Here is a 22734-nt window from a genome sequence, read left to right on the forward strand (position 1 = left end):
AGCCTGAGAAATCTCATTGTCCTAGCTAAAACCAAGTCACCAGGATTGTGATTAACATGAGTTACAGGGTTCCTCTTTCCTGTAAGTTCTTGGTGATGCCTGGCACATAGACACAAAAATGGCAGGAATGCTCTGCTTGTTCTTGTAATATCTCTCAAGGGCTCTTTCCTCCATAAAGATGGCCAAGGTTAGGGGGAGGCAAAAAGAATCATAGAATCATAGAATCATAGAATGGTTAGGGCTGGAAGGGACCTTCAAAGGTCATCTAGTCCAACCCCCCTGCAAGGAACAGGGATATCTCCTACTAGATCAGGTTGCTCAGGGCCTTGTCCAACCTGGCCTTGAACGTCTCCAGGGATGGAGCATCCACCACCTCTCTGGGCAACCTGTTCCAGTGTTCTACCACTCTCATAGTAAAAAATTTTTTCCTAATATCCAACCTGAACCTACCTCCCTCTATTTTAAAACCATTACCCCTTGTCCTATCATAACTGGCCCTCCTGAACAGCCTCTCCCCATCTTTCCTGTAGGCCCCCTTGAGGTACTGGAAGACCGCTATAAGGTCACCCCGGAGCCTCCTCTTCTCCAGGCTGAACAGCCCCAACTCTTTCAGCCTGTCCTCATAGGAAAGGTGCTCCAGCCCTCTTATCATCTTCGTGGCCCTCCTCTGGACCCTCTCCAACTGGTCCATGTCCTTCTTATGTTGGGGACTCCAGAACTGGACGCAGTACTCCAAGTGAGGTCTCACGAGGGCAGAGTAGAGGGGGAGAATCACCTCCCTCGACCTGCTGGCCACGCTCCTCTTGATGCAGCCCAGGACGCGGTTGGCCTTCTGGGCCGCAAGAGCACATTGCCGGCTCATATTGAGCTTCTCGTCCACCAGTACTCCCAAGTCCTTCTCCTCAGGGCTGCTCTCGATCCAATCACCACCCAGTCTGTATTTATGCCTGGGATTGCCACGACCCAGATGTAGGACCTTGCATTTGGCCTGGTTAAACTTCATGAGGTTGGTACGGGCCCACCTCTCCAGCCTGTCGAGGTCCCTCTGGATGGCATCCCTCCCTTCCAGCGTGTCGACGGCACCACACAGCTTGGTGTCATCGGCGAACTTGCTGAGGGTGCACTCCATGCCACTGTCCACATCGCCGACAAAGATGTTGAAGAGGGCCGGGCCCAACACGGACCCCTGAGGGACGCCACTTGTGACCGGTCTCCACTTGGACATTGAGCCGTTGACCACTACTCTCTGAGTGCGGCCATTGAGCCAATTCCTTATCCACCGAGTGGTCCATCCATCAAACCCATGCCTCTCTAATTTAGAGAGAAGAATGTCGTGCGGGACAGTGTCAAAAGCTTTGCACAAGTCCAGGTAGATGACATCCATTGGTCGACCCTTGTCCACCGATGCTGTCACCCCATCGTAAAAGGCCACCAAGTTGGTCAGGCACGATCTGCCTTTGGTGAAGCCATGTTGGCTGTCACCCACCACCTCCTTGCTCTCCAGGTGCCTTAGCATGGTTCCCAGGAGAATCTGCTCCATGACCTTGCCAGGCACAGAGGTGAGGCTGACCGGTCTGTAGTTGCCCGGGTCCTCCTTGTTCCCCTAGGAAACGTTTTCTCTTCTCTCCCTGCTAATACGAGATAGGACCTTTGCAGGCAGGTACAAGTGTTAATGGTTTTAGCCTACTTATTTGCTTATAAGGCTTATTATTCAAATGGGGACTGGAGGAAAAGAAGGGATGCTTCCTTCAAGCATGAAGCTACATTCAATTCCAAATCAGCCCGCCTCACTGGCCATTTGCTGCCATTTGAATCAATGAAGGGCATTTCCCCTGTTCTTAAAGCAAGGATGCCAATTAGCTTAACCAGTCAGAAATAAGTACAGTATTTTTTTCAACTCACTGCTCAAAGCTGGGAAATTATATCTGATTCTGAATTCAGCAGGATTTTCCACCTAGCACAGAAGCAAGATACTGCTGAAGCTGCTAAGTCCCTGCGTTTTTCCTGCACTATAAAGTAAAAGCTGATCTCTTGCCTCTGAGTTGGGCAGTTTCTTTTGTTAAGTTTGAAACACAGTAAAGTGAGTAATTGGGCTGATGACTGCTCACTCTTTTGACACAGCAGGTCCTAAGGGGTTCCTCAGAAAGCAACAATTCTTTACAAAAATGTAGTGGTATGCTATTATTCAAAAACTTTCCAAGTGCCATTACAGCTTGCTGGAGCTAATAAGGGCTGCAGACTAAGCTATTTTCCAAAATGTGAAAATCTCCTTTAATTTACAACCACCCTCAGTGAACAGCGAGCATGGGCTATGGCTGCTACTCTTCCAATTACTTTCCCTCATTTGCTTTAAAGACAGATAATGTTCTCCTGCAGCCAAACAAACAAGTAACTGGAAGGGAAACTCTGCAGAGCTCACTGTCCTGAGGCACACACAGGAGAATGGAAGAGCTCTGAAGGCACAGCAGTGCAGCTCTGGCTATTGAGAAATTTCTGTCTGGCTTGGACTGAGCTGGGCATCCAAATTCCTTCAAAATTACTAGGTTACTGGTATAATAAAGGCAAATGTTTACCTGTTAAATCTATTGCCTTTTGCTCACTGCGTCTGTCTGCAAAAGTACTGTCATTTCATCTTGAGGACTTTATCTTCAAAATACAGCAGAATGAGAAATTTCAAATACGATGGTTTGTTTTCCTTTGACGTCTCAGGACAAGTGTCTCCCACGAAGAGAGATATTTTCTTCTGGGAGACTTCCACATAAAACCAGACAGGAACAAAATGTGACTAAGAGTAATAAATGGCTCTAAGTTCCTGTCCACACACTTTTGTGTCACCAAGCATCCAAAGAGACCAACATTTAACTTTGCTCTTTCCTCCAGCTCCAACCTTCAAAGGTAAGAGAAGGATATGACAGAACTCATCTCAGCTGCACACCTTCAAAAAGGTATACAGAATTCAAATTGATGTACAAAAATTATAATAAATATGAAACCCTCCACTACATCAGCCTCAGAAAACCACCCTGAGTGGGAGGCTTACACTTTCAAAACAACAGATTTGAAGATATCACTACTTGCCCATACTTCCTGACCAACTCCAGCCACTGCAAGAGACAGCCGTTAAAAGAAGCCAAGTCTGAAACTAAGCCAGTCAGGAATCTACCAAACACTGATTTGTGGGAACTAAAATGAAGAACAATCACTGTAATATAATCTATTCATCGTTAAGTAGTGTTGCTCGGGTGTAATGATCTTATCAATATGATGTTTATTCTAGTGTACCACAAACACATTTTAGAAGCATCAGAGCAAACAGTTTTGCTAAGTAGGTTTCATATATTTATAAGCCTATTACACATAAAGCTTTCCCTAGTGAGCTTTTGATCTTGTTCTTCACATTTCATGTTGAGGGTACAGTGCTAACATCACACATCCAATAAAGCAAGCATTTTAGTTGAGTTGCGATTTTTTTTTTTTTTGTCTAAGTGCTTATTTATAGCATACCTCTTTTCACAAAGGATGGCAATAAGTCCAGAAAGTTTTCCTAATCATTGTGAACAGTTAAACATATTGCTACATACCCTTCAAAAATCATGCTTTTATGTTCATCTGAACAGAATAACTTATTAGTCAGATACTTCTTTGACCAGCCATCTGTTTAGAAAATCAATTTCCCCTTATTTTTAAACCAGTTCCCCTTTTCCTTTTTTTTTTTCATTAGAAGTTCTATTTTTCAGAAATAATGCTTACCTGTTAACTTCAGAAGGCTCACCTCTGTTTTACAAAAATGGATAAAGTGGGTTTTTGCAGAGCATTTTGTGGAATACTATAGCATTAAAACTGTTCATCTGTGTTAGATAGATCTGCTTCAGAAAATAAGTCTGTGTCTATAAACCACTTCTGCTTGGCCGTGTGTAAATTAGACTAGCAGACATTTTGAAACTGAATAAAAAAGTGTTGTGTGCAACTACAGCCAGAAATGTGGTATTATAAGTGACCTCTGACGTGAATGTTTCCCATGCTTTTTTTTCTGAGATGGCAAGATAGTGTGTTTTCTAATATCTTGTTTGCACTGCAGGTCTTTAGAGAACCAGCAATAAGATTATCTTCTGTCTTGTACACAGTAATCCCACTGTATTCTAAATTCTCTATTAATGACAGATAGCAAGCAAGGCCTAATTACTGCAACCTCAAAGCTTAATTTCTGCTATCTGAAGTATGTGAAAAGTATGGACTTCTTTTCCTTTCCTGAGAGGAATGCAGAATTCCCAGTCTATTTGCAGTGCTACTACCTGGAGCAGGAGCAATGAGATACTTACTTCAACAGCAAACACTGATTTTCATGAGTGAGTGAACAATGTCTTTTGCCCTTATGCCACAAATAGTTGTGCAATAAAATATGCCATCTGAGATGTCTACTTCTGCAAGATTTTGCATCTCAGTTCAAAAATCACTCAACAGGTATGACTACACTGCAAATAAAAAGTAGACATACTTTTTAATATATAGTCCATGGTGCTCATAATGTCAACATTAGGGACTGCCAGTCTTCTCATCATACATTTGTCCAGATGTGTCCAGTCACCTGAGCAGTCAGTCACTGGGAGCATGTTCAGCCTTGTTTTGAAGATAACTTTGCAGATGCAGCATAGACATATATCATAGGACTACCAGTCACTAAAACTAAAGTTCTAAAGGTATGTCACTGGTAACAATGAAGCGAAGAAGAAAACAGACATGATTTTGCAGGAGGCATTCTATCTCATCAGTGTCCCTGGAGCTTCAAACTCAAACATATTTACATATAATAGAAACTGTGTATGACATTTGCAGAACTTATTTTTCTTGTACGTTACCTTTAAGACAAAGCAGTGATCTGTGGGTGCCTTATATTTCACTTTGTGTTGAGAACCGTAATAAACGTTCATATTCTCAAATTGAATGAAGCATGTCAGATCCTGAGATGTCTACAAATGAAAACCAAGTACATTATTGTTAGACCAAATTGAATTTTGATGTGAAACTCATTAATAGGACCTCTTTCAAGTGCATGAATGCCAATGCTTTTTGGTTTTTTAACTGTCATGAAGTTGACTGAAGAAAGATTAATTTTAAGTATGTGCATTCTTAAACTAAAAATTGGAAGAGGGTCAGTACATATTAAGAATTATATATAACACAGTGCAACACTTTGCTGTTGTTCTGTTTTTCTGTGCTTTATTGCTTTGTGTGGAAATTTTGGCTTATGGCTGATAAGACCAAGTAGAACACCATAGTAAGAAATAACTTCAGTAGAATAGATATAGGCTTTGCAACCACACCCTTACAATTCTGAAGGGACAAAGAAAGTTTGGTGTTCTAAATTGCTTTGAGAGTTTGTTTTTCTTTGGTACACGTAACAGACAAACTCTCATCAGGAAATTTTTTATAACAAGTGAGAACATGATTACATGATGAATTTCAAAACAGCTGCAGCAGCTGAAGATACTATTGTCTGTCAGCTGTTTGTTTCTGTACCTCAATGAAAGATCACTCTACCTACAACTGAATGACTGCGGCAAGGTGAACGTGCACTCTTCACACCACCCTGACGTGGGATGAACTCTCATAATTTAAGGACTTTGACTGAAAAGCTCGGCTGAATTCTCCTGCATTGCTTTAAGATGTTTAGCATCCTCCCTGCACCCTGCTCACAGAATCACAGAATGGTTTGGGTTAGAAGGGACCTCAAAGATCATCTAGTTCCAACCCCTCTGCCATGAACAGGGACACTCTCCACTACACCAAGTTGCTCAAAGCCTCTTCCAACCTGGCCTTGAACATTTCCAGGGATGGGGCATCCACAACTTCTCTGGGCAACCTGTTCCAGTGCCTCACCACCCTCAATGTAAAAAATTTCTTTTATATCTAATCAAAATCTCCCCTCTTTCAGTTTAAAGCCATTGCCCCTTGTCTTATCACTATATAACCTTGTAAAAAGTCCCTCTCCAGCTTTCCTGTAGGCCCCCTTTAAGTACTGGAAGGCTGCTATAAGATCACCCCAGAGCTTTCCCTTCTTCAGGCTGAACAGCCCCAACTCTGGAGGGGGCTCATCTGCCAGAGATTACTGTCTCCACAAAAGACATGTCTACCTGAGCCTCAGCTGTTAGCATACAGAGTCCAGTAATTAACTCAAATCACTATTAAACACAGATTTGAGCAAAGAGACTTGACTTTGAAATGGCTGAGGCATGGACATATTCATCCTTTTGTTGAAGGCTGTTACAGAAGTAGGAGCAAACAGCTGATTGTGGTACCGTTTTAAAGAGCTGTGACTGTCTCCTGAAGAACTAGATTCAAATCCTTTAAGTGGCTGAGATAGTAATACAGTGAGTTTGAAGCTCTCACGCAGTTCCTTAAAATGGCTCAGCTACAGGCAGGGTAGTACACAGGCTCTAACAACTAACGGGCAATAAAGTGGTAAACTAAAACAGCTGTTACGAGGCGACTGCATGGCTCCATCCTGAGCCTATGTTACAATCTATCACCTGAGAAAAGAAAGCACTTTCCTCATTTGCACTATGATGGAAAGTCACTGAAACAGGTATCGCTGGATGATGAAAAAAGGCTGGGTAACTGTCCTAGTTTTAGCTGGGACAGCGTTTGTTTTTAACAGCCAGAAGAGCTCCGTGTTTTGGTTTTACTCAGAGGCTCACTCTGAGAAGAATGTTGATAGCAAGCTGATGTTTGTGGTTGGAAGTGAAACTCCAAGGACTTTTCAGTGTGCCGGAGTGCAGGAACACTGTGGGACAAGGGGGACACGATTCCCCTTGTGATTTGTGGTGGAACTTAAGACTGAGGGCCAAACTGGCCAATTAGTATCCCATATCATGCAGCGTCATGCCCAGTATAAAAGCAAGGGGCAGCCGGGAAGAAGGGCTTTTGCGCTTTGGCTCTTTTGCACTTCTGCTCTTTTGCGCTTGCTGCGCTGTTGCTCTGCTGTTTTCCTTTCTTTTCTCTCTCTCTCTGCCCCTCTCTATTTCGGGGCCTCGCGTTCGTCCGGGATTGCAGCTTCGGGACGAGACGGGCTTCGCATACGAGGGGGTGGTGAACATTTATCCTGTGTATTAAATCATCTGTATTAAATCATTCTTATCTCAACCCACGGGTTTCCCGTTTATCCCTTAATTCTCTCCCTCATTCCTGGGGGTGGGGGAGGGGGAGTGACCGGCTGTGTGTGGGGGGGAAGTTTTCAACCTAACCCACGACAGTAACTATCAGCATATGCTTGCCCTGCTTTGACACTGTGCTACTTGGCCACTGTTGCAGGCAGGCTACAAGGAAATGTCCAAGACAAACTTTTCATTTGACTATTCCTATACTCTTTCCACCTTAGCTGCCTTCCAAATAGCATTCTAGTTCCTCATTGCTAGGATGTTGTATGTGTGCAACATGATTTAAGGACTGAAAGCCATTATCTCAGGGTCAGGTAAAGTCAAAACAAATTGACATGAAAGCAACAAGGTAATCTAGGTCCGTGTTTCACTGAGATTTGATTATAAACACAGGTCACTGGAGCAGCAGCATGGCCTTCCTTTACAAGCTATCAATTTTAATTTTTGTTCCTTTGTAATTTAGTCAGGGAATAGCAAAACAGTTAAGTTTCACAGCACAGATCATAATAATAAAGCTCCATCAGTAGCACCAGAATTTTTGAATATGAAGCATTAGCAAAGCTGAAAGCAGTAACAGAAGTGGTTTTCAGAATTAAAAAATAAGAATAAAAATACCACCAGTCCCAGATGCCACCATTCTACCTCATCACTGTGGAAATGAGAAGCCAGCTGCCCTTATGTGCAGCATGTCCAGGACCCCTTTGCTTCTGCACTGCTAGCAGTTCGCTCTTTAGATATTTTGCAATACTCAATGTCAGTGCATTGGATTCAGTCAGGTGGATGCTTCTCTGTCACTTTTTTCTATACAAAAGGCAGCCTTATAAAGCCTTAAAAGGCACGACAAGTTCTCTAGGCAAAGATCACTGTAGGAAAAAAACAGTAACATTTCTGCATGCTGGTTACCAGTGCAGAAGGTCAATATCAAACAAAGTAAAACTCCACCTTTTTTGTGATAAGAAATTAGTTTACTTGAGAACTTTAAAAATATTCTTCCACAGAGAACCCATATAACAGTGAAGCATTTTGGCAGCATAACACCAGCTGAAGAGTGCTGTGCTGTTTTTCTTTCCCCTACTGACTTCCAGAGGAGTGCTGTTTCATTAATGCTTTTATCTATCCATAGAAATCAAAAGGAGAGAAACGTGACAGGATTCAGTGACTACATTCTAATATTTGTACAAGTGGTGTAGTCAAAGTTAAACCGAAAAAATCCCAACCCTCTCAGATGCACCAGACAGTGCTCTTAAAATGTCACCTTGGGAGTTCTTCACTTTCACCTCCATGAATTGTTTTATTGCTAAAAGGATTATTTGCCTTCCTGACCTTGCTTTTTCCTTTGGGTACATAATAAATTCCAGAAGCTCGTAGAAGAAAATAACGCCTCTTCCAGGACTTTTTTCCATCTTCTTTTAAATAAAGGGCCCCTTCAAGCTCTGGCACAATGACAGATGTCCCACAGAAGCTTTCCTGTGCAACAAGAATAATACACAAAATAAATTAAGCACAAGCTTATTAATAAATAGCAGAAAAACGTTATCTTAAAAAATAGAGACTTTTTTGTGACGGTGAGCATATGAACATGGGGAGTTACCAGGGAGATGAACACCTTGAACAGGTAAAGGAAACTTTTCCAAGCTAATGTGGTAATTTGGTTGTGCAAGTTAGGCGCTCACACTGGAAAAGCAGGCTTGCAACCTCCACTGTCTAAAGGGTCAAGCAAAAATGTACAAAAGGTTTTAACGAGACATAGATGTGCTCAGGGATGGCAATAAAAGAGAGTGGTTGGTACTGCTGCTGTTGCTTTTTCTCTATTGCTGTATCTATAAGTTCTGTAGAAAAATACTTCTGTATATAGAATTTAGAGACTGCTTAAAGCTCTAAAAACAGCTAAAGACAAAATTCCTCATCAACCTCTGTTTTCACTTTGAAATACATGCTAGCGTTTATAACACTGTTTAAACAAATACACTTCATTGTTTGCTTGAAGGACCTACTGTTGAGTAATTTTTAACGACAACATCATTTAATGTTTTAATTCAGAATTTACCAGGACTTCTGCCGGTTGACATCCGGTGTCTTCATGAGATGCATTAATTTTGAAATGGGAATTCTCAGTCACATGAGAAGAGCATTTCTTTGTGAATTTTACCAAAGTCAAAATGCTTGCCAGGAGAACTGTGATAATCTTGTCTTTCATATAGCTCTGGATTTTTGTCTCTCAAACATACAACTGAAGTAAAACTTCAGCAGGAAAGGCAAGAGGCTAAAAAGACTTTCTGGCAAGGTGCAAAGGTTCTTTTCCTGTTGTAGAACAGCTAATAATTTGAGGTAGTGAGAAGTACATTTACCTCTAACCCAAAATATAATTGTTTGCAACTGATCAACTTTACCAACAATATAAAGTCACACGGGCTGGTCTAAGGGTGTGACACAGCTGTTTCTTTTATTTATATTTGTATAACACTGCTTTTATTGTTATCATGGCATTACTCTTCATAGAAACCCTAAGTAAAAATGTTTCATGGCATTGGGTTCTATACCAACAAAATAATTCTCTATCATTTGATTTCTCTGATAGGGGATAGAATATGCATTTTTAATGGTGTGCTGCTGCTCATTCCTCAGATGCAGAGTAAAATCCACATATTAAACCTTTAACACAAAGACACCAACCATCACAGAACTTCCTGTTGTTACACATTTGCCCACAAAGAACTAAACGCTGTTGTTGCACATTTGCCCATAAAGAACTAAAAGCTGTTGTTGCAGAGCAGATGCAGATGGTGGCAGAGTTTTGGTGAACATTTGCACCATCAAAGTAGAAAGTTGGCTTACCTCCAGTAAAGCCTCTTTGTTTTTATCATTCATTTCTTTGCTTTCATTCTTCCCTTTGTTTGCCAGGTAGAAATTCTAATTAAGACACAAAAGAAATTGATGTTCATTATAAAGACAGCAATACAAGTAACTAGGTCCCTACAAACCCATTCAATAGTTACTCAGTCTTTCAATAGAGTAGCCAAGCCAGCAAATGCAAGAGGCAGATGCTTATGGACTCTTCTTATAGAAAACTTTAATCACAGCTGCCTGCTCATCAGTTTTAATTCTTTACTTTGAATATAATTCAAAGTAACACAAAATTACTTTTGCCTATGTATATACAACCTCCAAAAAATTTAAAGACGCTGGCTTATGTTTTTGGCTGTTTTTCTGGATCAATGAGTTTGACTTTATCATTCCAATTTTCACCACTTCCTACATTATTACAGGTGGTAGAGAACATAACATTTTATTGCATGCTGATATACGATGAATACAATGCAGTATCAAAAGACTAGAAACCATTTTTCTGAACAACAATCAGATTTGCTAATTTGCACGCTTCATAGCTGTCACTCTGGATATAACTCAGCACTTAATTGTTAATAGAAGTGCTCATATGCCAAACTCTTAATCTAAAGTTACTACTTTCTACTTTTAAACCTCTGTTCGTGCTCTGCAAAGTATTTTTATGCAATGAAGAAGGTATTCAAAAAACTAGAAGAAATCAGAAGGAATAATCACCATGGTATCTTGGCACATGTGATCCAGCCTACTGAAGCAATAGCCTACACTTTGAAACGATCCTCTGCTTCTGTGACAGCGAGCTGTGAAGCTGCAGCTGCCCTCAGAGGCCCAGTGCCTGTCTGCCCCTGCGAACAAGGAAGCACAGTGCCTCATGCACGCAGCTACCAGTAAAAATAAACTCACCCACTGTTAAACAGCAAAAACAATTTTGCATTCATCTGCATTGTACAGATGGACAAAAGGACAGCATTTGGACATATGTGAGAATTCAGGCAGTAGGAAGGTGGCTCAGGAGCATGCTAGGACTTGGGTGCCAGAGCATGTGCTGTGGCTTTGCTCAAATGTTCTTCCAGCTGGGCGTGGAAGAAGCAGGTAGATCAAGGAGCTATGCCATGCATCAAGTAGCATTTGGATCCATGGGCTTGAAACCAGAATGGTACCACTCAAAGTTCTTGTGTTTTATCATTTTCTAAACAAAAATACATGCAGAAGATGAGATTGGGTTTGGAAAATACCTGATGCATGGGACAGTCTTACTGATTTCCCTGGAATCAGTCAAAAAGCTGTTTGCAGAACAAAGGGCATAAAAGAAACATACACCATTGTCTAGGAAATAGACAAAAATCAAAAAAACTCAACAAATTTTGAAAGCTATCTACTTAAAAATTACGAATTCTGTAATTCTTCAGCAATTCTGTAGGAAGAAAACTAAGAGTTTATCTGACTTTTCATCTCTGTTTTTTCATGTCTCAAGACTATAAGAACATGGCAACATACCTACATGCCTAGAACTCCACAACAACTAAACTACAACACAAATCCAAACAAAGACAAACAAGAAGTGTGTAACTGAAGGAACACGCTGTTGCTACAATGGAAGAAAGAAAAAACCAAGCAGCACATCTGCCCTGCCAGCATACCATGTTTACAGCAACGAGGTTTATCTGAAGCGAAACTCTGCTTTTCCACACAACCACATCTTCTTTCTCAAGCAGTGCTGTGAACAGCTGTCTGCCAGAACACAAGCCTCATAGCAGACGGTTTTTGGAGGGGCACCAGGAAAGGAAGGGGAAGAGGTGTGGATGATCTCAAAACCAGTTCTTTAAAAACTGCTTTCTTAAAAGTTCACATCAAGTCAGACAGGGGACATCAGAAACACAGGCACCTGCAATTTGGCCTATGCTGATGCCATGTCTGTGGTATGAAGATAAGAAAACAAACTTGAATATTCAATATCATAGACAGTTATGCTAGGAAATACAGCAATGTTCTTCTCTAGGATATGCAGCAGCACACAGCTGGCTCCAGACTGCCTGGACACATTTTTAGTCCATTGATGAAGGTAAGTGAACACTAAGGACCACAGCTTTGTGACCACACCTGAAGACAGTGTTTATAACCGATAAAAAACAAACCAGCTCAAACCAAAACCTGCTTAGAAGCGTGTTCTCAGTACAACCCATACAGCAATGCCTGCCTATGCAGTCCAAAACCACGGGTCTGACTGAGTGACAATGCTTTACTCATCCCGCTGGATAAAAAGACACTGTTCTGAGCAGCTGCAGTCAAGTCCTCTGTACATGTGCAACAGCTCTCCTTGACAGGGAGCACTGTCACAGCACTGCTGGCTTGGTGTTGGCACACCCACTTTTGCATTGATGAAGGTACGAAGAGAAAGTTCAGAGGGCACTGTTAGGCTTGGCTGGGCTTCCAGGTTTTGGGATGGACTTGGAAAGTAGAGGGACACGCAAGCTGTAAGCTGTCTTCTTCTATAGGTCGTTATAAAGACCTAAAGTACAATCCCTAAAATACACAATGAAGATTTATCAAGGTAAGGACACCTTATCACTGTCTCAACAAGGCTTGGCGCATCAGCTTTACTATTGGTAGGGAGAACATCCATCTGGCTCAGTCAGCCTTCAGTGCACTGATAGAAAACAAAGCTCCTCTGATTACAACTGATTCCCATTCAGGCATCTGGCATTTATTTAGCAGAAACACAGACCACCCTGTACTGATATAATCAATGGTAAAGAGAGAAAATTTGTAATGATATCCATGCTGGATCTCTAACAACACAGCTTTTTCATTAGGGAAACAGAGCTCTGCCCACTAAACCAACGTTACACAGATGTACATTGCCATCTTTCACCTGTCAACGCACATTTCGTTTATTACTGATTACCTCCTTTATGTCTCTGCCCTGAAATCTGGAAGTGTATGGTACTTATTTGTCAGTGACTAAAAGCCTGGGGAGCAGACTGTACACTGAACTTGTTTCATCACTGTGTGGTCTCCTATTTTTGATCAGAAGCATTCATCCTATAGGAGGCAAACCACTTGTGTCTACAAGAGGTCGTTCCAAGTCCAGTAGTCAAAGGTCATGATGAAAGGCAAGGTCTTTCCTGTCTGAGGACACCACTGGGAAATGCATGTTTGGTTTAAGATGTCAGGTCATTAATGGGACAAGATGTGGCTACAGGGCAGCTCTCTGCATATGTCTACAGATTTGAGAATTAACTATTTTTTACGTTCAAAAGACAATGTCTTTCTTTTGATAGAGAGCTGAGCTTACTTAACAGGATGGCTTCATCCTCTTGGGCTGATAACATAAGAAAGCAAACATAAAGGGTCAGTTTAGCAAACAAAACAAAGTAAGCTAGCATACTGTCATTGGGTTTGCTTTGTTTGCACTGTTTGGGTTATCTGCTGCAGAGATCAGCAGCCCAGCATTTTTGCTGAATTATTCCCTGTGCCTGCACATCCCAAATCATGTGAACCTGACACCAAGCCAGTTGCTCTCCCATGCCATTCTGCCTGACTCAGACCAATGCAGAGCTACAGTGGCAGTTTTGAAATGTACTGCTAGCCAGGTATGACATTCTTGAGACATTATGCCAGCATTTCTCCCTGTAATTATGCAGGACAGTGGCAAAACTAGCTGATGACCCATCTATGGTTTTACATCGGCAGGAAATTCCATATGCACAAAAGAAAGTCACAAAAGAGATACAGCCAACTACTTTTGTGTGGAAAGGCGGGTAAAAAATTCAGGCTGTATCACTTTCCACTGTATAAGTCTCAAACAGACGAAGACTGAAGGTGTTTTCAATAGTTTCAAAGAACATTTCTGGTGGCATGTAAGCAAACCAAACTTGGATCACAGAAGAAATAGTAGTCTTAACAACCGCACTGCCAAACTTTCTGATCGGTGTTCCATGTCTCTGTATTTGTAAAAAACAATTTGCTAAATGAAACAGCACCTCTCTCATACCTTTCAACTTTTTTCATACACAGCCCCATCCAAGCTGGAATGCAGCAGCTACTTGTCAGCACATAGCAAAAATCAGGTGCTTGAGGCAGCATCCTCCCTCTGCTTACCCTTCCGCTTAGGTTGTATTTTTGCTTTCAAGCTATCGAAACTGTTTTTCCAGAAGACCTCCAACGTCTGCAACAGCACAGATCAGACAGTGTGCAGCAAACAAGGAAGCTGCTCTATATTCATAATTATCTTCTTAGTGCAATGAGCTGCCTGTTTATGCTCATCCAAATTGCACCCGGAATGAAGCAAGACCTGGCCAGCTCACATCCCATTTCAGCCCATCGCAACTGCGTACCAAATACAGCATGGTTTGTGAAGAAAAATATAGAACAGAACACGGTCATATCTGCAACCCGTATCATGAAGACAGGCTGAGAGAGTTGGGGCTGTTCAGCCTGGAGAAGAGAAGGCTCCGGGGTGATCTTATAGCAGCCTTCCAGTACCTAAAGGGGGCCTACAGGAAAGCTGGAGAGGGACTTTTTACAAGGGCATGTAGTGATAGGACAAGGAGCAATGAATTTAAACTGAAAGAAGGGAGATTTAGATTAGATAGAAGGAAGAAATTCTCCACTCTGAAAGTGGTGAGGCACTGGAACAGGTTGTCTAGAGAAGTTGTGGATGCCCCATCCCTGGAAGTGTTCAAGGCCAGGTTAGATGAGGCTTAGGGCAACCTGATGTAGTGGAGGGTTTCCCTGCCCATGGCAGAGGGGTTGGAACAAGATGATTTTTGAGGTCCTTTCCAGCCCTAACCATTCTGTGATTCTAAGATGTGTCTCCTAAAAAATGCATATTAAAAATTTAAGAAGATACTTAAAATTGCTCTGAAGACCACAAATGTAAATAAGTGAAAGAAGCTAAAGGAAAATCTCTTTGGAAGCCCCAAAAATTGATTTTTAACACTGTTCACTAGTTCAAAATGTTTGAAGAATTCACTAGTTGACTTTTCTCACTTCTATTTTTTCCTGCCACCCTTCTGTGTTTCCTTCACTGGGTAACAGTGGAGACAAAAGAAAAACCTTGATTCATAGAGGTTCTCAAAGTGGTGAAAAACAAAATCATCACCTGGTGGATACTAGCCCAATTTCATTGACTTCAAAACAAATACACAAGCGTGAAACTCACTCTAGCTGCCTCGTTATGCAAGACATTACAAATTCTTACCCCACCTTCTTCTCGCACTGCTTAGTATTCTTTCTTTTCAGAAGAAATAAAAAGCCAATTCAATGTATGCAATGTCTACTGGAGAGCATAGCTCTTGCTTTTGGCTTACACATGAGGGAGCAGAAGTGTAAAGTACTCACTGTACAAATTTTCATTAATCTTCATAAATACTGTCCAAAAATAATAAAAAACAAAACCCCAAAAACCCCACATGCATGTGGTGTCACCTGCACTGCTTGAATGTATCCTGTCTGCTTGTATCAGCAAAAGAGAAATACAGGAAATCAAAATCCATATAAGCAGAAATCAAATATACTGTTCTAAGAGCATGACCAGCATCTACAGTCAGGAGTTTAGATTCAACTGCCCCTTACAAATAACCATGCTTAAATGAAGGAAAACCATTTCCTACATTTTTTTATTTTTTAGAGTCTCTTTTAACTGAGAATTATTCTTTGAGCTTTTTAAAAAGAGGTGTTGAGACCTGACAACCTTTCCTTTCAAGAGTCAAGCACGACATCACTCAACCACATGATAAAGCATCACCTTTCCTGTGTTATAAAGGTCTTCTTTATTTGCACACGTTATCAATATGTATTTTTGTTTCACTCTTTAGTCATAGACTTGAGACGCTCCATCTCTGTAGATGAGTCACTGAAGCCATTCATGGAATGGTCTTTTATTTTGAGTTTCCTGCAGGGTAAATTGTTTCACGCTGAGGAAAGGGCAAAAGCGTGCCTATCTTTGTGAAGAGGGACGCAGTTGAGGACTTTGCAGATGCTTTTTCTAAAATGTATTCCAAATACTTTAAAAACATTGTTTTCAGAAACAAAGCCGCAGAAAAATATTAGAGTACTGCATGACAAAAATAACAATCTTCAAAAAAGCCACTGGCATTAGCTGAGCAGCATGTTGCTAGCACAGACACAGAGGATAAATCCTGCGTTTCAAAACCTCAGTTCCTCCTTAGAAAGTGAAACACATTTAATTAATTGTTGTTTAATCTATACCAGGTATGTAACTAGTCCACAGAAAGAAAGAATGAATACTGACAGGTCACAGACATTCTCCTGAGGTCCACTTGTTTTAGCAATGCATCTGGACATCTTTATAATAAGGTTTTTTTAAAGCATTTAATTGCATCAAACCTCTATAATGAAAATTCTGTATCACTATTTTGTCTAAAAATAAATTGTAGGCACCGGATACCTTTGGAATTTGCCTCTTTTTTCCAGAAAAATATCTGGAAATCACAAAACTGTGATATCTCCACGGACAACCTCTGATAGAATGAGCACTAAATAAGACCAAGAAGGAATCCAACTGCTGCTGCATTACCACCACTGGCTGTCTCAAAAAAATCATTCTGTAATTTCTGTACTCACAAAATGAGTTTACGAAGCAACCTGGCCTGAGCTAGGAGGCGGTGGCTGAACATACTGAGAACACAGCATCAGAGCACTGGATTTCAGTTTCCCATAGGTTACACCATCATTTCCGTAAGTAGTTAGTTAGGCAATTATACACCCTGCACCCCCCCAACTCAGCATTTCTGCTTGGTTTACCTTTTCAGACACTCACTCCAGATCATGTATTTTTACCATGTTCCATTACCTAGCGTGAGCTCTGTCTGTACAATACTGATTATTTTTCTGTCAAAAAGACAAACTGCTGGTACGACCGTACTATTCTGCCTGTCTCACAATGTTTGAATTTACTAAGCCTGACAGATGGTGAGACTTTATTACTGGCAAAATATTTCCATAGTGTGATAGCTGCAACTGCTCCAGTTTCCTTAGGCTGTTCATTTTAGAGCTTATCACAGAGGGGCTGAAGCTCAAGGACTGCAACATGTCCAGATCAAGCTCAGCATGTCCTAAGAAGAGAGGACAGAGCTATACTCTTATTCTGGTTTTGGTGTAGGTCTTGTTTATCTCTAAAGCTCATTGCAACCGAAATTCCCAGAATCTTCATCAGAAATTTACTTCCTACGGGAGGTTCACAGCCTTGTCCTAAGCCACTTGTCCAAATACCACTACGAGTGTATGAATCAGATGTACAGTTGAACCTCTGCTGCTAGGCATGTTTATGTGCATTAGAAAGTATGACATCTTGAGTGACCACGTATGCTTTACTTCCAAACTTGGCTTTGCTGTTTCATATTAAAAGTCAACATCAATCCATGTACACTGCAGGATAAGTTTTCTTTCCCTGACTGTGGACACTTGTTATGTCAATGAAGGAAACTTCCTCCCTGCAGGTTTTATTTGAAACACTGGTTCATTCTGAAAAAAAAAAATTCCTAATGACCAGCTTGGTGAGATTTGCTGCCAAATTACATATTTGACTCACTTTTTCGGCAATGCTGAATTGCTCATTTTTCTCTTGCTGCCCTCAGGAACAAACCAGATGCTCCGTGAGCCAACAGACTGCTGACAAGAGGAAAAGATCTAGTGCCCCAGAATCCATCAACTGTATAGGCTAAGGTCTTTGTAAATACAGTTTCGACCACATATCTCAAGAAATAAACAATTTGTGTATACACCTATCCTGGATAATTTGATGCAATTCAGTATGCAGACCCTCTTTTTACAAAGTTAGTGTGCACAAGTCACTGTTCACCCAATTCTTCTCCCCAGTCTAAAAAAATCCAGATAAACTCTCTGTAGTACTCAGTATACTCTTTATGAAGTTTCATGTGAAACTAGCAAAAAACAGACCTTCAAGGAAATGTTGATTTTCATCAGTAGAAATGGTGGAGAAACTGTAGCACTGACGAAGGCCAAGTTTTTACAGCTGTGCCATCTCACCCCAGTTTTGAGAGCTGTGCCTAAACAACAGCTTGTACCAGTGGAGAACTACATGATTCATTTTTTACCACTGCAGACAGGACTTTAAAATAGTATCAGAAAAGAACAGAAAGCACTAATTTTCAAATTATTTCATTCAACATGGAGGTTTTTTTGTTGACAGCACAAGTTTTGCTTTCTCTAATTCTGAACTGACAAAGCTGAAAGCAAATTAATAACACAGATAATAATACAGACTAAATGACATAATTTTAGACTCTTATCCAAATACCACATTAGCTTACCTGAGGATTTTTAAATAGAGCATATTTTTCACGTTTTTCCAAAAACAGAATCTTATTCTCAGTGTCACGAGTCCAGTATGATAACACTTCAACGACGTTTTCATGATCTTCAAAAAACCTTTCTGGAGAGAGAGAACAGGTAATGTAAGACACCCAGACTTCTCCTGCCCTCTCCTAAGGCTGCAGAATTTCCTGTGCAAGAATGTAATCATTATCTGATGTTCAGTCAGAGCTGGACAGTCCAGCACTCTTTTCCACTACACAGAAGGGAGCAAAACCACATGAAAATAGTGTCATATGGAAGGGCAAATCATCTACAGAAGATGCCTTATGTAGCTCTGGCATGCTCCTGGATTCCTCCTGCATCTCTGTACTGTTGCCCGAAGACTGCAAAGGACGGAAACAGGGACTTATCTGGAGTAGATGGTTACACTCATGCCTCTCAATAGCTTTCTGCATTTGCTTGCTTTTGTTTTTTAAGGTTTGCAATATAATTGAGGGGTTATATATTCACTATGGCTACTGAATTGAACAAAAAAATAGTAAAAACTTATTTCCTTGTCTTTTTACTTATTGGAACAAATTAAAAATTGCTTTTTGTCAGCAGGAAGAATTCCATGCACTGGAAATAAAACGTTTTATTTCAAGCAACTGTATTGAAAAACAAATAGCAAAACAGGAAATAAGAAAACAGACTGAGAACTAACGTGAAGATATACTGTTTCACCCAGCATTTCTGTAGTCAGAAACCTCACCAGAGATGTGGGAGACCTAGCATCAGTTCCCTCCCTTCCTGAGCTGATCTGGACCCAGATCCTCCACCGAGGAAACCACAGAGTATGCTGAGGTTCAGTAACTCCGATCTCCTCTTCTACAGTTTCACTTGTATAAAGTAGTTGAACAGTCACATAAAGCCCCCTTGTACGGAAAAGGAATCAAGCAAAATTTGACAGGTAATTTTGGAAGGACCTAAACTGCATGTTTCTACAAATTCAGTATTGGGGCAGTGAATTCACCCAGCTCCAATTTTCAGTATTATTTTGGCAGTTCCCTAGGAACAACTGTACTCCCGTTTTGGTGGTCTGTGGTGACCACGTCTTTCAATGGCCTAGGTTGGCCTAGTGTAAGAGAAGACAACAGAACATATATTTTGTAGGCTTTCTTCAACACTTGTTGTTATTTTTGACAAGGATTCAGCATGTTCCATCAAAACTAAATTGTGTGAATTAATTAAGTTAACAAAATGAGATTAGCTTCAGGGCCAGTTCACATGTACGCAGCAACTTTTAACAATACAAGCAACGTAACACTTTTCACTTAGCAACTGATACTTCTGCAATGCATTGGAAATACAAAGCACTATACGAAACTCAAGTAATGGTTTGAAGGGTAAACAGTATCTTATAGACCAGGATAGCCATAAAATAATTCTCAGGTCGTGACTCTAGTTATTTAACATTAATTTTTGCTGCATATACTTTTGTTTGTCCATTTCCAGTACCAGGCTTTTCTTATATAAAAGGTATGATCTTACCATCCTCAGGAGAGTCGTCTTATAATTATTGTCACCAAAAAATATCAAATCTGGATGCATATTATAACGCAATACTCTATTGCAAAACAAAAGCTGGTATGTGCAGCCCAGTGTTATATCACTATCTCACTACTGAGATTATTTGTGATATTTAACATGCAATTAATCTAAAACTGTAGTTTATTTTATTTGCAATGATGTCTTTCAAAATAACTATAAATAAGATACTCTGTCAAGGATCTTCTGATATAAAACTAGTTTGGACTTTCAGTTCAGCCTTAAACATTTGCTGCTCAGATTTGTCTCTTAAAGTAAATGTAATTTTATTATCTTGAATACTAACATGGAAAGCAGGAAGAAAGGGAACAGCCAGGAAGGCCTGTCTTCTAAGCATGCTGATAGTAATAGAGCTATCTAGAACTTCCAAGAAGTATGCTGACAAGAATAAAGAATAATTCAGATTGTTTTGATTTTGAACAAAATTAACTGCATGTTGCTGTGCACTGGAAGCAGAAGAAAGAGTATGTATTATTCCATCCATATCAAAATTCCCTTCTGCAAACAAAAAGGGTCCATTCCCAGGTGATTTGGGCCTGGTGACAAAACTCTGCATCAGGAGTTCATAGACTCTTCCTTTTTTCCTGAACCAACTACTGATTTATTTCCTTTCCTACTTTTCTTCTGTCCTGGCTTTTAAAATATTTTTTATTATTTTATTATGAGAGTAATCCCTCACTACACCAATATCCTAACCCTAATTGCAACACAAAGCACTTAGCATTAGCTGAGACTAAGGTAACACAAGTAATTTTTACTTTCAAAAAAATTAGTCTAACCACTAACCCCAATGTTTGTAGCATATAATCTCCCTGACACCTTCTGTTTTAATTGTGTAACGGGGAATTCAAAATATCTATCCAGATTATGATGAAATGGAAGTACATTCTTTTTAATGATTATGGGGATTCAGAAAACAATCTGTTTACATGCTGTCGTCCTAATGCTCACAATGTTTGGCCAAGTCATGCTAGACCAGAGGGAGCAACTTTCCAAGATAAGATAGACACTCTAGAACTATTCAAAGTGACATTTGTGACATTTCTAGAGTCTAATGACATTTCCAGTCTTTCCTTAGTTAACATAAGCAGGTACAAAAGAATGCAGCAACATTGCTTCATGTATCATCTTAATGGAGTAGAAAGAGCAAATTTGCAGTTAATGCCTCTGCCATTCTTACAAGCAGATGAGAATCTCCTTACTTATGAGCAGTCAGGCTTTTTCCAGCTATTTCTACATTTCTTTGTTTTAGTTTAACAGGATGATTATTCCTGAGGCTCTTTTAAAGTGCAATATTGATATTTAATTTTCTTTGTGCATTTTTACATCTCTGCTGGGAGTCTGTAAACTGAGAATGCTAAAGGCTGTTTGACAATTTCCCATTTCTCTAGGTCAAATGCGACCTTGCAAGAAAAGTCGTGGCAATTTTCCTTTTCCTTTTGATGTGAATACTTTGCAGCCTGGACAATAAAAAGATTCTGAAATAACTCACAATTAAAGAATACTCCATTCTTATTGAGGTCTTGAAGCCTTTTTGAAACAAACTCATTAAGTTACACCAAACAATATGTAAGTTTTGCACATCTGTTTTCTAGGAACATGGAAGCCAGGTTAGGTACTTTCTAAATCATAAAGTACCACCGGCAGAGCTGCAGCCCCTTCAGAAAGCAGTATCCCGTTCACAACTACACTTAAGAAAATGACCATCATAAGTGAAAAGCATTAGAAATGACTGAAACACTTCTCAGACAGTCTTCTTTAATTACATTTGTTTGGCCAGTATGTAATAGCCTGCTGACAGCACTACAGCACTACAACCTCTCTCCAAAGAGTAGAGTTGAGTATGGGTGTGTTTGGGTCTGTCACTGCCTTGACAAACATAGTGAAATTCACATGGTCCCTTCATTTTGTGTAAATTAGAATAATGGAAACTGCGGTGGGCAAGGAGCCTTCTGCAGCTCATGGCACGGACAAATGGAAGGCTCACTTCTACAGCAAGAACGGCCCAAGTGCATTCCTGCAGCATCCCTCAGCTTAGAGACTGCAATCTTTCAACACCAGGGGCCACATAAGCAGAAGAAAAGTTATTAATTATCTTTTCAAGATTACCGATAGCATAAGATGCACTATATCTATTTGCTATATGCTCTGTTACTGTGCCACTTACCAATTTGCAGCTCTGGGTACATTTCATACAGACACCAGTCCACGTTGCAGTCGCAATGGGTTTTCTCAAAGAGATTGTCTAAAACATCCCGTGTCACCTGACGCTCATCCACCATTAGTGACTTTGTACTGTTATCGTACATGTGCACCTTGACAACAAGCTGAGTACAGAGTCACAGAAGAGTCAGTTAATTTCATAAGCAAGTAAAAGGCTACTCTGAATCTGCTAACACAGATAAGAAAGATTAAGGCTGAAGGTTACTACTGATTCAAAGGCGCCCTTTCCCACAGTGAGGTGAGGGAATAAAACAGCTTGGAAGCTTTCACATTATATTGCCACCAAAACAAAGACCTTTTCTCAAAAAAGGAAATTGAACCTTGCCCTGTGCATGACTACAGGAACGGTGAAATTGCTATGCAGAAAAAGCAGAAGTTAATCTCTTCTCTAAATCTACTAGATGTGCGACTAAGGAAAATGCTTCATAGGGAAACCGAGTACAAAAGGACAGAGTGTCATTAATGCAGGCTAGAAATGTGGCAAGTTTAGTTTTAAATGAAAAAAAGAATGGAGGAATCTTGCCATGCTAAAAGACCAACCTGAAATCAGACTGTGTTAAGAAGGGCAGTGGTCCAACACCCACCAATTAGAAAACAGGTGAGTTATTTACGTTGACCAAATTAA

General features: G+C 40.4%; 1 protein-coding gene across 1 annotated transcript in view; it reads right to left on the minus strand.

Annotated features, from left to right (window-relative positions):
- The window catches only part of APBB1IP (amyloid beta precursor protein binding family B member 1 interacting protein), a 56431-nt gene that overhangs the window by 20204 nt on the left and 13493 nt on the right, over positions 1 to 22734 (minus strand). The window contains exons 5-9 of the mRNA XM_086614854.1: positions 22054 to 22213; positions 18296 to 18417; positions 9990 to 10064; positions 8478 to 8621; positions 4857 to 4967 (exon numbers count right to left, since the gene is read on the minus strand). Of these exons, the coding sequence (XP_086470980.1) occupies positions 4857 to 4967; positions 8478 to 8621; positions 9990 to 10064; positions 18296 to 18417; positions 22054 to 22213 (612 nt within the window). The remainder of the gene's footprint in view (positions 1 to 4856; positions 4968 to 8477; positions 8622 to 9989; positions 10065 to 18295; positions 18418 to 22053; positions 22214 to 22734) is intronic.

Source organism: Tauraco erythrolophus, chromosome 7 (assembly GCF_009769465.1).
Source record: "Tauraco erythrolophus isolate bTauEry1 chromosome 7, bTauEry1.pri, whole genome shotgun sequence".
NCBI lineage: Eukaryota > Metazoa > Chordata > Aves > Musophagiformes > Musophagidae > Tauraco > Tauraco erythrolophus.